At 36.1% G+C, this 17,197-nt stretch overlaps 1 protein-coding gene across 6 annotated transcripts in view; it reads right to left on the bottom strand.

The window, feature by feature from the left end:
* Positions 1–4,967: 4,967 nt before the first annotated feature.
* LOC108749978 (nephrin-like) overlaps positions 4,968–17,197 on the bottom strand; it is a 320,122-nt gene continuing 307,892 nt past the window's right edge. Inside the window, exons 12-18 of one of the 6 annotated variants that reach the window (XM_018489096.1) lie at positions 16,793–17,083; positions 15,966–16,144; positions 15,168–15,588; positions 13,966–14,322; positions 12,994–13,121; positions 7,281–7,470; positions 4,968–6,576 (exon numbers count right to left, since the gene is read on the bottom strand). In XM_018489096.1, the coding sequence (XP_018344598.1) occupies positions 6,098–6,576; positions 7,281–7,470; positions 12,994–13,121; positions 13,966–14,322; positions 15,168–15,588; positions 15,966–16,144; positions 16,793–17,083 (2,045 nt within the window). In that variant the 3' untranslated portion in view covers positions 4,968–6,097. The remainder of the gene's footprint in view (positions 6,577–7,280; positions 7,471–12,993; positions 13,122–13,965; positions 14,323–15,167; positions 15,589–15,965; positions 16,145–16,792; positions 17,084–17,197) is intronic. The other 5 variants (XM_018489101.1, XM_018489103.1, XM_018489099.1 and 2 more) reach the window with 5 other exon arrangements.

The following is a 17,197-nucleotide window of genomic DNA, read 5'->3' as shown; positions in this document are numbered from 1 at the left end:
ATCGTCTCGATACGATACGCAGATGACGGAGCGAAGCTCACAGTGAGTGTAGTGTTGTGTATACCATTTAGAATTGGAAATGTAATTTAGAATTAGAATGTAAAAATACTATGTATATGTACATTAATCAGTTAATCGTGGGCAATTATGTTACACCATTACGTCGATCAGAGAGCTTTTCATTTTCGCTTCGTTCTATTCTTTTATCTTTTTTGCTTATTTTTATTACTTCTTTTTTTCTTCCTTCTCGACATATCTCTGTTGTACTCGAAGAAGCAGCACCGGCCGCACGCTGAAAAATTTCCGGTCGAAACGGCCGTCGACCAGTGCTGATTCCCTGTCTTATTTTTTTTTTCCTCCTTTCGTTTTGCATTAATATTCCGTAACATATGTTACACACGTCGAAGAACAACGTCGATCGGTTGGCACATAAAACGGAAGCAACATTTAGACCAATCGCGGCGCGATAATAGTTATATACAAACATGAGAACGCAGGGAGGAGTACGACGTACTTTCGTATATTTTATTGGCGTGACGCTCGGTATAAAGGGATAAAAATTATTTCTCTACGCGTGTGAAAAAGTAGAAGTAGAGCCCGAGCAATAAGAAAGATCCTCATAAAAGTACTCCCGTATTGTGAAAAAATGTGGCGTTACGTGAAGGCGAATGGAACACTGGCGATAACAATTTTGGAACGGATACAATTGCGCGGCGTCGTGATGCTCGTTCTCCACTTGCCCTCCACATTTTTATCCCGGCGTCGATTCCTGATCCGAAATGCTCGCGCGTCGTTGAGTATTTTTTGTCGCACTTTTGTTTTTTTTTTTTTTTTTTTAGAAACAATGACGCTGCCGCTAATCTCTATTTATCGATAATTATCTCGTCGCGGTAAAAAGAACGATACAAAGTGAATATATGTATACCAATATACACCTAGTATACAAAAGCTCTCGATTCTTCGTTTTTTTCCATTTTCCCATTTCATAGTTTGATATAATTCGTAATTTAAGTATTTCCTTTCTCCCTTTTTTTGTGTCTATCTAAGTGCTATGTACATTATATGTTTTATATACATGTAAAACGATTAATTGATTCTTTCTTCCATATCCTTAATGATTGTATAATTAGGATTGACTATGTCTTAGAGTAATCAACGAAATTACGAGCTGTCGTTATTATTATGTAAAATATCAAATGTCGTACGTGTTAGATGGTATGTCCATCTCCAAGGTACCATTTTGGACGAATAGCGGTCCGTCTAACATGCCTAGCACTTTGATGAGCAAATACTTTGGAGATTACATAAATCTAATAATAATCTTCAGGTAATATTAAGTATAGATGATTTGTTTTTTTTTTTAATTACAAATATAAAACATGTATATGTAAATAGAACTCTTAATTATGCGCGAACATGTTCATCTCTAATTGAGCATACGTGAATTCTTATCATCAGTCTAAGCCGAACTGTGCGGCTCCATACACAACGGCGGTTTAACAATACACGTCTCTTTCTCTCTCTCTCTCTCTCTCTCTCTCTTTCATTTTTTAATTTCTCCTTCTATCTCCTTTTGCCTTAAGTTTCATAGTTATCTACCATGTTAACAAATAATATCGCTGTAATAAGAAACAACAATATATATGCATACGCTACGGAAAAACGTTATCCATAAAACTTTCAAACAATCTCTTTAACGAGCGATGTGACGCACGTGGCCGCCGGCCAGGTAAAGTATAATTGTCTCCTACAAACAATTCCACTCGTCGCGGAATGAAGCGTGGATCCCGGAAGAACTCTCTTCCCGTCGTCGCGAATCGGTTCCTCTTTTACGAAATCCCCAACTTACGGGAATCTTAATGCCAACGAACGAAACGTAGTCCCGAGCAATTTTATAAATAAAAATTACAACGATCATTACAATCGTACATACACGCGCGGAAATCGTTATAGCATGTAAAATGTCGATTCGAGGGAACGCAACGTCGTTGGGATCCTTGCACCTCATTGTCACAGCCCTTTACCGCCGTAAATGCGGACACAGCGTGCGTTACATGGCTTTCTTCGCAATATATCCCCTTTACAATAGGCCAAATGCATTGAGTTTCATCCACGTCACCGTCATGGTCACCGTCGTCGTCATCAACGTTAGCGTCATTGTCGTGGTCACTTTCAAAAATATATATACGCTGACTACTTAGGCTTTCGACGAAGAACGGAAAGACGTTGTCTCGTTCACAATCAACAGGATTAATTTTTCTTTTTTTTTTTTTTTTCTTTCGGATATACAGTGTTATTACCCTCTAGCAATACTTCGTTTATAGCCTAGGTAATAGTGAGACCCTCATATGATCCATTTGAATTACTTTTTTCTCGGAATTACTTTTTTCGTCATGTTTTTTCTCTTCCGACCGCGTGAAACACTGAGACGTTATCGCACTATTTACACGGCTTAATCATAATTAGTAATTGGAAATAAATGCAAAAATATATGTACGAACATTTAGTCGGGCTAATGCAAGTATATCCGCGCAGATTTTTCCTCCCGATCGTTCGCGCGAGTCGCGTGACAATCTTCTTCGTGCGCTCTTCTCGAAACAATCGACAGGGTATATTTACCCTTAACTAAAAAATCATTACGTAGCAATTCAACTTATGTACTATTGTCTTTGTTCAAGATATCACTACGCCCAGACATTCACTATGTCCCCGTTCTTTCGTTCTCCTCTGGGAAAAAAAAAAATCTCTCGCTGATTATGTTACTCTTCGCGTGTCTTGCATCTCGCGTGGCGGAGACGTTCGTGATAGAAAATCCTGACTGGGTCCGCGATGATCGAATCACGATCTCAGCTCAACTCGATTTTCGGCCGAGTGAATTCAACATTTGTCGTCATTCGGTTTTTAAACGAGCGTGAAGATGCATAATGGATGCATTCGCTCGTGTACTCGTGGCGAATGAAAAGTTCGGAATTACCAATAAAACGCAAACGTACATGGGTTCTTTACTTTTAACGACCGATTGCTTACGATTGACAATGCGTGAAAACGCGAACGGTCGTGTAACGTACATTGTATATGTGTATAATTTATCGCGTGTATGTAGAAGGTAAAAATATATTAAACGCCCGGTCGGTACGAACTATCTATCAGTATTGACTTCAGGATCGGCAGTGAAACCTCCGTTTTCTACGTACGACAGTGCTCAGATTCGTTTTTCGTTTCGTTTTATTTATAATTATTATATTTAGAATTACTCAAGAGACGACAATCGCAGCGCAGTTGCGTAAATAGTGATATAAGTAACTTTAATGCAAATAATTAAAGCGCGAATGTGACTTATGGTTTGCAAATTATGTTATGCTAATAACGTACTTAAACAGGTCATTCGTGTTACAGATATAGTGTACTGGTAAAGTTCTCCCGCGTAATTTTCAACACATCATCGCGTAATCTCTCTTTCTTGGGTAGAATAGTCTGAAGCCAATTGAAGATGGAATTACTATTGGTAATTACTTTTGTGTTTATCAGTATATCTTTCATTCTTGGTAAATATAGAAATATAGAAATAAATGGTAAACACAGAAGAAAAAAAGTCTGAAGTTTTCATGCTTGAAAAATGTAATTATCAATTGAGTGGCTCAAATAAAACTTATTATGTCATTTTTAAACATATTAAATTTACAATAAATATTTGCTAAATTATTCATATTAAGTATATAAAAAATGGACAATTTCATTAAAAAAGAAAAAAAAATGACCTTCATATCCTTTTGGTCCTCTACTTAAAAAAATAACGTGATCAAAGTATGCCCCCCCGCCCCTTCCATTTCTTTCATTTAAAACATTTTCTTGTATTAATAGTTTCGAAAAATTGATCGTAGAACAATAGACACTTCTTGTAAATATTTTTATATTGAAAAAAAAGATTTACTTTTTAAAAAATTCCATCCGCTTTGAATTTCTTGCGTAATAACGTAATATATGTTAAGAAATTTAAATATTTTTTTACAATATATGAATATAAATATGACAGTATGCAATCCCCCTTTATTATTTATGTATAATTTTAAGTAAGATATTAAAATCAACATCCTCTCTGAATATACAATAGTAAGTATTAAGATCACAATCCTTCCGAAAATTACAATTGACTTCAGGCTCTTCTATTCATTCTCGCAAGGCTCATAAAATCCTGAATGCTCTTGTAAAGTACGAAATGATGGACTCACTGAGAATTCTTGTCATTTAATGCTAAAGGTGGCTATATTTTATAACTTTAAGTGTTTCACTAAGTGGGAATGTCGAGATTAGAGATCAAATTGCCACATTTAGCGGTAAACTCGACTAACACTCGTAAATATCGTGTAGAAGGAGGTATCGTTAACTTAAATAGAGGATCATAAACGACACGAATAGAGAATGGGAAGGGAAAGAAAGCTTAACGTCGCTGCTATCAGATTTTCTACAAATTCCAATGCACACCTCTTTTGTAATAACGATTGTCTCGCCTCCCTCAGTCTCGAATTGTCGGGATGAACCGACTTGACGTGAAAGTAAATAATGGACGGTCATGACGGATATGCCCACTCTTGCGAGCTTTAAAAGGGGCAGTATTGTGCGATTATTAATTAATTGCTATCAATATTTTAGAAATCAATATTTCTGATCTTGCGCAACAGTCGTAATTATAAAAACCTGATACCCCCAATGAGATCAGTATCTTGGAACTAGAATAACCAACGTCAAATTGGAAGACAGATGGACAATTTTGTGCATTAAAAAAGCTTGCAAGAACTAGCTTGTTTTCTATGAGTTAATTTTTGGAATAGAGATTTATTTTATAACAGTTAGAACCTAACTAGAAAAATAATAGAAATAAAATATTAAAAACATGTAATTTGAATATATATTATTTTTTTCTTCCAAGCTTTAAACCATGATATATAATATTGGTTATTCTAGCGCCAAAAGACAATATATTCCATGATATTTATAGTAACAATAATGTCACTGTTGATCGTGAAGTTTGATTGCACACTTAGAAATTTGGTAATATCTATTTCGGCGTCAGTCACAGTCAGAGCGAGGGAAGTCATTCCCCATATTGATATTTCAAGAATCTCTCGCGGATTTCCCGACAGTTGTTGATATCAGCATAGTGATATCTAAACATAATCGCTATGACGAGAAGCGTACGTGCTGACGTGCACAAAGTAATCGAAGAACAAAATTATCATGGGGTTGTTCTCTCGTCTATCTCTCGGATCATGCGTGTATTTACAGAAAAAATATACTTTCCTCGACGATCGGTGCGTCGATTTGGAGCTCGATCGTTCGATGCGTCGTGATTACGTCGCTGTTTAGCGAGTACGCTAAATAACGCTAAGGCGAGCGGACAAAGACGAAGAATTAGAGCAGGGAAAACGATAAAGATGAGGGGAGGGAAAGGCAGAATAGCGGAGGAGGAACGGTAGAACCATCCTCGAGCTTTTTGGAGAACGCTCGCGTTGTGTTGGATCGCGCGGTCATTCTTTCTTTCTCTCCTTCTCCAAGATCGCTCCTTATCGAGCATTCAATTATACATACATGTATCCCTAAGATTAGAATTCAATCGCGTAGGAGAGCCCCGCGCGTGTCTCCTTTCTAGGAAGTAACCGCGTGGAAGGGAAAGGCTGTTTACAGCGTGAACCTGGTGCACCACTCTCTCGTCCCGCATCAACGTTCTTATTTTCTCTTTGTTTTTGTCTTTCTCTATTTACACACTACACACTTCGTCGTACTTTCGTTTCTTGTGCACCAAATAGAGTCCTCGGAGATTGTTCAGGCGCATGATGATGAGTGCCAGAGCCTTCAGCCGCGACACCGTCGTTCGTGAGCCGTCGCTGCGCGCTCGTCCTCTTCGCTGTCGTTTAGGGAGATGAACAATGACGATGCGAATGAGGTGGACGATTCAGAGGAGGATCATCACGACGCTCTGCGTCGTTCAGAGACGCGTGCTCCTCTCCGTGACCGTAGTTGGTTGGCGGTCCTCGTCGTCGTTCTGAGCGATGGCACGATATTTGCCGCGCGTCGAGCTGGGCCCGAAGATTGGTGAGCCTCAGACAAGATGACCGTCGATGTCGGAGTAACTAGGCGTCGCCGCAAATGTCGACAGCGGATGACTCTGGCAGGACGGCGGCGGCGGATGCAAATGCGGATGCGAATGAGGACCTCCGTTGTTGGTACCGGCACGAGCAAACGTGGCGGGTGGCGGCGGCACCGATGGCGGTATCGGCGACTTGGTGCCCGCAGTCATCACGGTGACGTCGGGTGGTGGTACGGGACGTGGCAGCGTTCTGGTGCGCGTCAGGGTACCGGTGCTGGCTCCCGTCATGTGCCCACCCATTATGTGACCTGTCGAACCCATGGACGAGGGATAGTAGGGTCCGCCGGTTGGATCGATGGCGGGTGGCGCCGGACTCGGATTCCCGTCGTAGCCTATGTAGCCTCGACCGCCATTGTCCATCTCCACGCTGTAGAAGCTCACGTCGTTGGGCGGCGCCGGGCTCGGATTGCCGATGTAACTTGACTTCGACACTGTAACATTAGATGAAGACAATTGTTTTTAAGAGGTGACACGAAAAGCTACATAGACGTTAGATACTGCCGAAGAGACAATAATGAAAATTCAGCGGATTCCATACATGCTATGATTTATGACACTGCAATCCGTCAAATTTCGTATCTAGGATTCCAATATTTTTCTTTATATTATCCCTTAGTGCTTTAGGACACATGATGTATCACTTTATCCATATTCAATGAACACGGATATAGAAGAATATATCGTACAATCATACAATCTACGGAATTACATACCTATATTTCTTATCATCGAGAATTAAAAATAATAGGAATTTTTTTTTTAACCTTTCGATGTCGCACTGGAGAAACAACAAGTTCGTTATGGCATATCCAACAAATTCGATTGTTTATAACTTTCATGAAAATAAATATATTTTTAAAGTAAACATTTTTTTCAATCAAAACATTATACATTAAAGAATATATAACATAAACAAATATATATATATATTTTTTTTTATTAATAGAAAAATGACAAGCAATGGGAAAAATTGGAAAAGTTGGAGGAAGAAGCTGGATATACCATACTGAGAGTGACATCAAAAAGTAATATATTTAAAATTGTAGTAACAAGGAGTATATTAGAATTTACGTGTAACGTATAAAAAAAGATAGCGGATCGTACTGTATTTATATAATTTCTATTTGATACTTACACGTACCTGAGAGAGTCCCGCTGGCGGTGGTCCGCTGCGGCGGCGAGTCCATGTTCATGGACGTTTGCATGTGATTGCTGCGACGACCGAGGGTGCCCTGATGAACCTGCATCTCTAAACCGCCTTTCCCGAAATCCTGCATAGTTTGATCTATTAAATACGTGCTAGCTGCGGTTTTGCGCCCCTCGTCCTGTTATACAACAAATTGAACGACAAATTGATTTGTGATTTGTGGTCCGATATCCGGTTACATTTCGCAAATAACACAGACAGACATGAAACGGGCTTAGGAAGATAAATCTATTTGTTTCAAAAATTTGCTCCAATAAATCATAAAATTTCTCTTATATTAATGCAATCAATATACATTATACATATTGTTTCTGATATAATAGAATATATCTAAAAGAATTATATTTTGTTACATACTGTTTCTATCATTAGACTTTAAACATAAATCTGAAAATAATATAATAAGTAATTTCTATACATAAATAATTTAATTCCTTGCATTTCACGCCATTCTTTGTAATTAATATATTAATATAAGTTTCAACAAGTGTCTTTTTATATTTAAGATCCTTTCCAGTGGAAGTATGAGTAGAGAAGAGCGAGAGAGAGTGAATTATTTATATCTTGGTAGTATTAGAACTAGAATATTGATAATTAACGCTATAATACTTCAATCGCTAAAATATATTCAATTTGCATTTATTAACATTTACAATTAACTTCATTTCCATTTCAAATCTTCGTGCTAATTTTACGAAGATAATATTAACAATATTTAAAGTATCAAGTAGTCTAATAATTTAATTAATTTTACTAATCTAATTAATAATATAATTGACTTATAATAAGCTTATAATTAGCGATTTATTAATAACATTTAATGTTATATTATTAATAATAAATTAATAACATAATCATAAAATCTGTAATCACCGATAAATAGTGATACCTAATCGAAAATTAGTTTTAATCGTTGTATGTTAAGTCTGAATGCATAATTAACAATGAGAAATTTTATTACAAAGCTGGCTCCGATATCCGCTTATTTTGTTTTGTTTAGCTTGCTATTTTAAACGTTATTTTGCTTGTAGTCGTACAACGTATAATAGATTCACGCAAAGAATTTTGTTCGCACATTTTATGTATTTTTCTCGACGAAGAATAGCGTATCTTGTGAATGTCTACAGTATCGAACAGCGTCATACAATCGCCATAGCGTGTCAAATCGACGCGATCGAGATTAACCACGTTCTCCAATATTGCGCTTCCCTTCTCGAACATCTACGGATATGTAATGTACCCGCTAAACACGAACTCACAGTAACATTACATCAAAAATGCATTCAGAAATATAGGATGTTATCATTTGATCTTTGTTGTTCACGGAATGTTAAACGGATTAAAGGATAAAATGATATATGCACTGAGAAAAATTTCTAGTTGAAAATGAATAAACTAGAACATTCTAATCATGTAAATTAAAATTCTTTTTTAAAAAAAATCGTGATTTGTTCACTTTTAATTTCAATTAGTGTAATCCGAATTTCAATTAATGTAACCAGATTCTTTTTTTCAGTGTAAATGCAATTGGTTTCTGAACGCAGTTCAAATACATATTACAATTCCCGAGCCAACAATATAAATGTAGTATAATACATATTGTACATAACATACATATTGTATATAACAGTTACATTATTGAGTAGGAAATTATAATATTATAATATTAATTTGATGTTACTAATAGTTTGTGTTCAGCGAGATAAGATAATCTATTTATTAAAGGACGCATCGTTTCCACAACGTTTACCCCTTCAAAATTCATCGCGCACCGGATAGATTCCTGCGTTAATTGTAGTATCGAATATTAATTGAATATATTAGACTATTTTTTTATTAATTTTTTAAAATAATATTTCACGATTCGGCGGAACGGCGCGAAGTTGCCTGTACGCGGTTCGATTTTTTCCTAATGTCGCGCAACATATAAAGAACGTGCCAAAACGGTGGTTTATTCAGTTTATTGCATGTCGCGATGTTTACTCATCCCGAATGCGTGTGTCGCAAATGCAATAAACGGAAATGCTGAAACGACGAGTAATCATCGTGTTGTATTAACGTGTACACTCGCGCGAGATTAATCGCGTTGTTCAACGTCGCGTTAGTGGCGCGTTTCTCTTCGGTCGAGTTCTCGCCCCGCGTTATTCATTTACGGTCTATTTTATCTATTTGTTAAAAAATGCAGAATTTTCGGCGTTAGTTATTCATTCGGAACTTATTGCGCCAATAATTAAACAGATATTTGCATCAATTGTGGCATTTACAAGAAATAGCTTTACTGAAATCTTGTAAAAAAATTCTTTAAGAATTCTCGGATTTTTTCCAGGTATTTTTATTTAAAATTCCAGACAAGATTAGACAAATTTTTTAAATGCAACTTTGAAATAAATTGGAATGTAAGTAATGCAAATAGATTAAATATTGTAAATTAGTAAAAGAGAGGTATTCCAAGAGATTATTATCCATTATTTTCTTACAATTAAAATTGCCATTGCTTTTTTAATATCTGACAATGTGCATTTAGTAACTTTGTATTCTTTAAATTCTCGCGCGCGGTTTGTGGTGACGCGGATCCGCGTGAAGTTGCTGGCGCGCGTTTCGAAACATTGCCAACGTCACGCGGTGCACGATATACATAAATGGCACTGAAGCTTCCATGTCGGCTCGCTGCGTCTCGCGCTACTCGCTCATCCCGATTGCGTCGCAAGTGCAATAAACGTCGGAAATGCCGACACAAACCATGGGTGAGCATCGTGTTATATTATATCAACGTATACGATTACGTGAGATTAATCGCGTCATTCGATGTTGCGTTACTCGCGCGCTTATTCTTTTCGGTCGAGTTCACGTCCCGCGTCATCCATGGGCATAATCTATTTGTTAAAAAACGCGGGATTTCGGTGGTAGTTATTCATTCGAAGCTCATCGCGTTAGTTAATTGAATATAGATATTTGCATCAATTGTGACGTTCAGTAACTCTCAATTTTTTTCGATAATATTTCGATCGCGGATTCGCGTAAAGTTGCCGTTGAGTTTAGAGTCCTTCCTTATATCACAGTGCACATAATGGCGAAGCGTCCGCGCTATTTGCTCTCGAACGCGTCACAAGTGCAATAAACGTTGGAAACGCTGAAACCAATAACGGTTAAACATCGTGTTGTATTATGTCAACGTACACGGTCGTGCGAGATTAATCACGTCATTCAATGTCGTCTTAAGGCCCGATTTCACCAATGTAAAGGCGGCAGCACAGAGTTTTGTACAATATGTATATGAAAATAAATCGATCAAAATCTTTCATTTCCTTTTTTTTCGATGAAATAAAAAACTAATTGGTTGAATTTCTTCTGCTTTATGCATAAGGCATAAAGATTTGTGCTTCGACCTTTAGAGTAATTTTAATGTCGGTTCTATTTACTCTTTATCTTTTTCTAATCGAAGAACAGAATTCGCGCGCGCGGTTCGCAGTGATGAGGTCCGTGTGAAGTTGCCGACGTTGCCTTCGAGTTCTTCCTAACTTCGTGGCATGCATATGACGCCAAAACGTCGACTCCATTATATCTTCATATTCGTCCCGAACGTGTCGCAAGTATATACAACAAACGTTGGAAACGCCGAAACGAACAACGGGTGAGCACTGGACTGTATTATATATTGATTATAAGTACGATTGCAATTAACCGCATCGTTCTACAATCTCAACCGTTTCTATTTTCAGCATTCGTGGAGATGCGTCATGTTATGTATGTCCTTCTAAATCGCACATCAGATACGATCAGATCGATTAAAGTACTTATGAACCCTAATTAGGGAGAAATATTGATTAAACTGTCTAATAGTCAGCTCGACAATTGTGTTATGTGAATCAGCATGTTCGCGCGCATTACGAATTTCTCGCTCAACGCTCGTCATTACGTCGCGCATAATGAACGCCGAAAGTCGCGATCGGACGATCGATCGTCGCGTATTGCATTATTTTTTTCGTCACGAGTGCAATAAACATCGGATGTGCTGTACAAAGTGGCGAGAGATCGTCATGTCCCGTTAATTAGTAGTCGCGATGATAATTAGCTATTTAGTGCTTCCAATTGACTATTATCCACCTCAGTGACTATTTCGGGCGATGGGAACATCGACGGAGAAATAGCGGCAACAGTGTAACGACTGGTAAGTAAATTTGTTCGATCGTCGATTAATTAACCCGGCATTATCCCGGAAAAGCGAGTTTACCGCGAATCAGAAAAAATAAGCTATACGCATTATATTCTCATATTACATTCTCGTTCGATCGATAGTAATAAATTTGATATTTCGTGCGTGAAAAATTCGTTAATCCTATCTTTAACAGAATATAAAATAATAAAAAATAATAAAAAAATTTTTAACTAAATAAACAATAAATAATAAAATAATGAAAACCAAACAATAACCGAATAGAAACCAAATGTAAATTTTATCAGATTTTTAAAAAATTATTTTTTACCGAATTATTTTTGCGTGAAATATAATCTTTCTCTAAATTTATTGGTTTAAAAATTGTAAAGTATCTTTGGATTATTTACTTTCAAAAAATAATTTTTATATATCGACAGGTAAATTTGTTATTATATGTATCAATAAAGAAACATAGTCTTTTCATTTTCATTTACAGATCAACATCATGGCATTCAATTCCACGTCATTCCGGTGAGTTATATAAATTAAATTTTTTAATGTCATAAAATAACGTGAAAAGTTAAAACTAGTATTTTTTTTCTCTTCATTGAATTTGAACATCGATCACAATTGAATTTTAACATTGCGGTTCATCATATTTTATTACTCTCTCATTACTACTCTTACTTCCATTATACATGAGGTCTAACACTACTGCGAGAAAGAAAGCAAGTGTTTAGTGATTTAAAAAGCCAAGTTAGAGTGACTTTATGAAGAATTTATAAAACCGTAAAATCTTATTGGATTAAGATGTTGCGAGCATTTAACTAATAAGACTGTTATAATCATAGCGCTATTGAATTTAAGAGATACGTTTTGAGTTTAAGAGATACGTTAGATTTACCTGAGGGTAGTTACCTTTAGTCAAACTCTGCGATCGAATGATATGAGATCATTATGTGACAAATATAGGTGATGACATATTATAAAATATCAGGATTTTATACGAAAATGAAAGTACGTGCTACGTTTTGCGAAAGCTGCAAAAATAATTGTAATTTGAAAAAAAAAAAACAGTAGTTTAACTTCAAATTATTAAAATTAGTTTCGTATTTAGGTTTCTACAGATTTTACTGGGCACGTAAAGCAAGGCCTCGCGTAGCTTTCAAATAATCAATAACTGAAATAACATCATGCTTAAATAGTGCGATACATATTGTATAAACGGTTGAAAAGTAAAATTAAAATTGACAGCAAGGGGAAATAACATCGTTATTTCTGCTCATTCTATTGCTTATCACAACATCTTACGTTAGAAGATAAAACGGAACTGTGAAAAAAACATAGAAACCAAATTATAAAAAGGAGCGAGAGCGAGAGTAGCGAAACTAATAGGGGGAGCGGAACAGAAAAAGTGTTGCTAGAACTCAAACCTACCCTCCGGAATTACTTGTTACTAAGAACATACTGACTGATGGCACTGACCACGTAATCATTAGCGTCGAAGTTGACGTCGCTCTTCTCGTCCGACATCGAACTTAATTCGCCAGTCATGGTGTCGCCATTGACGGTGGACGGTGCATACATATCCGCGGTCTGCGACTTATTAATGCCTATTCAAAAATAACATACGTTAAACATGTGTGATTAGTAAAGCGAGATGCTAATGGTAAGGCTACACAGCCGCGTACAGAAGATTAATTTAATTGAACTCTCTAAATCTCGTGAAGTGAAATCTCACTTGAAAAGAATGAAAATTTAGTCTGTCTTAAAAGAAGAGAAAATACGACCACTCTTGTTCAAAAGAGGCAGATTTTCACTCTTTTTAGAGTAAGATTTACTCTTTTGAAATGAGATTCACTCTAAAGGAGTGAATCCCTTTTTTGGAATGTAATACCAGAGTAGATGGAATCTCATTCCAAAAAAGAGATTGAGATTTCACTAAAAATAAATCTCACTTTAAAAAGAGTAAAAATCTGCTACTCAAGATATTTTCATTCTTTTTTTAGAATAGGCTAAATTTTCAGTCTCTTCAAATAATATTTCACTTCACGAAATTTTGAGAAAAACAATATCATTTTATTTTTTTAACTATACAAGTAAATCGCGAATATTGTTGACAACATATGTGAACAAGAAAAGACACAATAATATTAACAAAATTATAATCATGAATTTATTATTTTTGTAACTTTATCAGTATATATCATAGTTATATATTTATTAGTATAGTTAATTAGCTTTATTTAATTGACATAATTGAAGTCAGACAATTCCTTAAACATTTTAATTAGATTAAATGTATAGTATGTACGTAATTTTCATTTTACTTTAAAATCTCTTTCAAAATTGGCTAAGAAAGTAAACTCATCTTCTGCCATGACTGTAGCTGAACGTTGGGTAAAATCTTATAATTTGAAGCGCATACGCGCTAAGTATTGTTAGTCACAAACTTACGAGTTTTATTTCGTTTTCGTATTATGTACCACGACATGATGAAGACATTAACGATAAAAATGATGACGGAAGTCGCTGCTAACGTATAGATATAATTCATCGGAAAGTCACCCTTTTCCGAGAGGACATCCGGCAGGTTTTCCTCGTTATTCGGGCCTAGAGAAATAAAGGAGAGAAAGGACACATGATAGATATTATATTTACCGGTACGTTGGACCTTCTTTTTCGATTTTATTGTAGCAAAGACTATGGTTGCGGCAATGAGTAGGCAAGCAGAGGCGGAAACAGTGATGATAATGACGATGATGTAGGAGGAACTATTCTCGCTTGATGTCGACTCGGTTGGTGGCGCCTCGCCTGTAACCCAAGCCAATGCCCCATCACCGGTTTATGTTATTCATGCAATGTGTCTACTGTTAGTTACACGTTCAACTTCGAAATCCTCGGCTATTGCGAATGCTGTAACGCCGCTTATTGGATTTTACAGCCATTGGATTTTACAACTAGATAAGTCAAATAGCAACTAAATACTTGCTCAGCTTATATCCCTATAAAAAAGCAAGCAAGTAACTTGTCTTTCTACATTATAAAATAACCATAATAATGCGCGGTAGTTACGTACAGTTCAATTTCTAAATTTCAATTGTAATTTCCTTCTCAAACTTACAATTTATTTAATTTGGAACTAGAAGCATTTGGAAAAATACAATTTCAAAAATATTTCAAGGCTAAGCGTCACCGTACTGATACCATTGGAATGAATCATGCTGAAAATCACTGCGTTATACGTATGATATTGTATATGCTATGCTACGTAATGTCCAATGTACTTTATTACAACTAACCCACGATATAATGCCATGCGAACATTCACGAGACGCACTAAATATATGTAACATAATACACGATCAACCCAATTACTGAGTACAATTAATTATGTGGATGCGAGGCAATCGCGTTTAATTATGTCTCGATGATCTGCATAATGATTTAGCAAGCTGTTATTTTCTATCATGTAGTGTAAATAACTTAGAACTACCTAGTATAGATATTTCGCTTATGAGAAAAAAAAAATTACAATCTTCATGAGAATGGTCTTTATGATTATGAGTTCTGTTAATTACGTCATAATGCTATAGTGGAAAGCTGTTTTTGCTATTTTCGAGTAGTGAAGCGATCTACGGTGTTTATCTACAACTTACGAAGCGTCTGGACTTTGACGAGATCTGGTAAGAAACCGCTGTCTCCCTTTTCGTTGATGGCCTTTACGCTAAATACGTAATAAGTCCCTAGCGACAAGCCGGATATAGTAGCCTTGTATTCGCCGGGCACGACGTCCAGGTAGTGATAACGATCGTCGTAATCCAGCGCTTGTCGCCATCGTATTTGATGAGACGTCGGCAAACCGCCGTCGAAACCGCGTTTCCAAATCAACGTGACTGAGTCGTGCGTATAGTTGTAGACTTCCAAGTCGCTCGGCTTGTCCGGCGGTGAAGTGACGTCCAAAAGTATATTTTCTGTGGAGTGTCCCATTTTATTTTGGGCAAGACATTCGTACTTTCCGTAATCCTGCGATCTCACTTTGTAGATGGTCAACGTTGTTTCCGAATAAAGTTCCGATAGCTAGGAAACGTAGAGACGAATTATTATTTTATCATTAAGAATGCAAATATTATTAAGACATGAAATCAAAAAGATATTTCGAATGCGTAACTGTCTTTCGAGTATATAATTCTTGTAATAATACAGTTATCGTTTCTCTCGGCAAAATTTTAATTGGGTGTTGTGACCTCTTTACAACTTTCGAACTTGCAACGGTAAATATCTCCTTAACTGTCCGACATGGAAATTCTATCAAAGCGAAATTCGTTCGAAGTTAAACGAAGAACAAGATTTACAGTACGCGATACAATACTATGGAGCCTAGGTGCTCTAAAGGAGATATACTGGTAAAGGAAGTCGTTATTTAAGAGATAAGTACATCTTATAAAGCGACTTACATCGCTGTGAGTGATACTGTATTTATCCTCGGTTGCATTCGGCAATAAAGTTTTCCCATTGAAGATCCAAGTGAAATGCGGCAATGGAGATCCTCGCGCTTTGCAGAACAATTGGACGTTTATTCCTTTGTTCGCCGCTGCCTTTCGCGTCAGCGGGGTGTTCGTCATTTCTGGTTTAACTGCGCATAAAAGTACCAGTAAATTCTTTATTACGCGCTTTCCGATACATGAATCGCGTACACGAATATATTTCAAAAAGTTTCGCATATATTCCACGTGTATATCTATAACTGCTTTTTTTATTACGATATAATTAAACGATATTTTTGCAATAATTATAGAGCGACTTCTTATTATTAACTATTATTGACTATTATTGATATTGGCTAAAGCACAATTATTGTAATAATAACATTATAAATTTAATTATTAATATCTATAATTAGGATACTTTTCACTAAACTATTAATATAATTGTTTGTTGTATAAATATTAAGCTTAAATAAATATTTGTAGTCAATATTATTAGTATTTCACACAGAAATTTTTCAATTTTTGTTTCACTTGTTAAATTCATTACTCGTGTTTACTTTTTTTCTAAAAATATAGTAACAGCTAAAACCATTACTAAATGATGTATTACAATTAAATTCACACGATACACAGAAATTAAATTATATATATCGTATGATGCAATATTTAAATTATTAAAATTATTATTAAACCAAATCCATCCAATTTTTATCGTCTATTCATGCTTAGAATTTCTCACTTAGGATTCGGCAGTATTATCATTGTAAATAATTAAATTAAAATTCTTCACGTACAATTAGTAATAAATAGAATAGGATCCGATGTTATGTTGCCAATGCCGTTGTTGACCTTGCATCGATACTCGCCAACGTCTTCTTGGCTGGGATTTTCTATGTGAAGATACGACGTCCGATTAATGAATGATGTCGAGTAACGTCCCGGCAACTCAGGATTCGATCCTATTTTCTGCCATGTGACATACTCGTCGCCGATCGGACTGCCGTCGACTTCACAAAACAGCTTTGCTTCGATACCCGGTGGATAAACTATCCCTGACGAGGAAGTACGCTTGATTTTAGCTGGATCTGTAGGATATAGTGAATAAAATGATGAGTTATGATTCGCATATTAGCAAAAACAATTTTAGACATACATTAAACTAAAACTTTTTAAAATCACTTGATGTCTAAAAAATCACT

Source organism: Trachymyrmex septentrionalis, unplaced genomic scaffold (assembly GCF_001594115.1).
Source record: "Trachymyrmex septentrionalis isolate Tsep2-gDNA-1 unplaced genomic scaffold, Tsep1.0 scaffold32, whole genome shotgun sequence".
Lineage (NCBI taxonomy): Eukaryota > Metazoa > Arthropoda > Insecta > Hymenoptera > Formicidae > Trachymyrmex > Trachymyrmex septentrionalis.
This window is presented reverse-complemented; position numbering and strand designations above follow the sequence as displayed.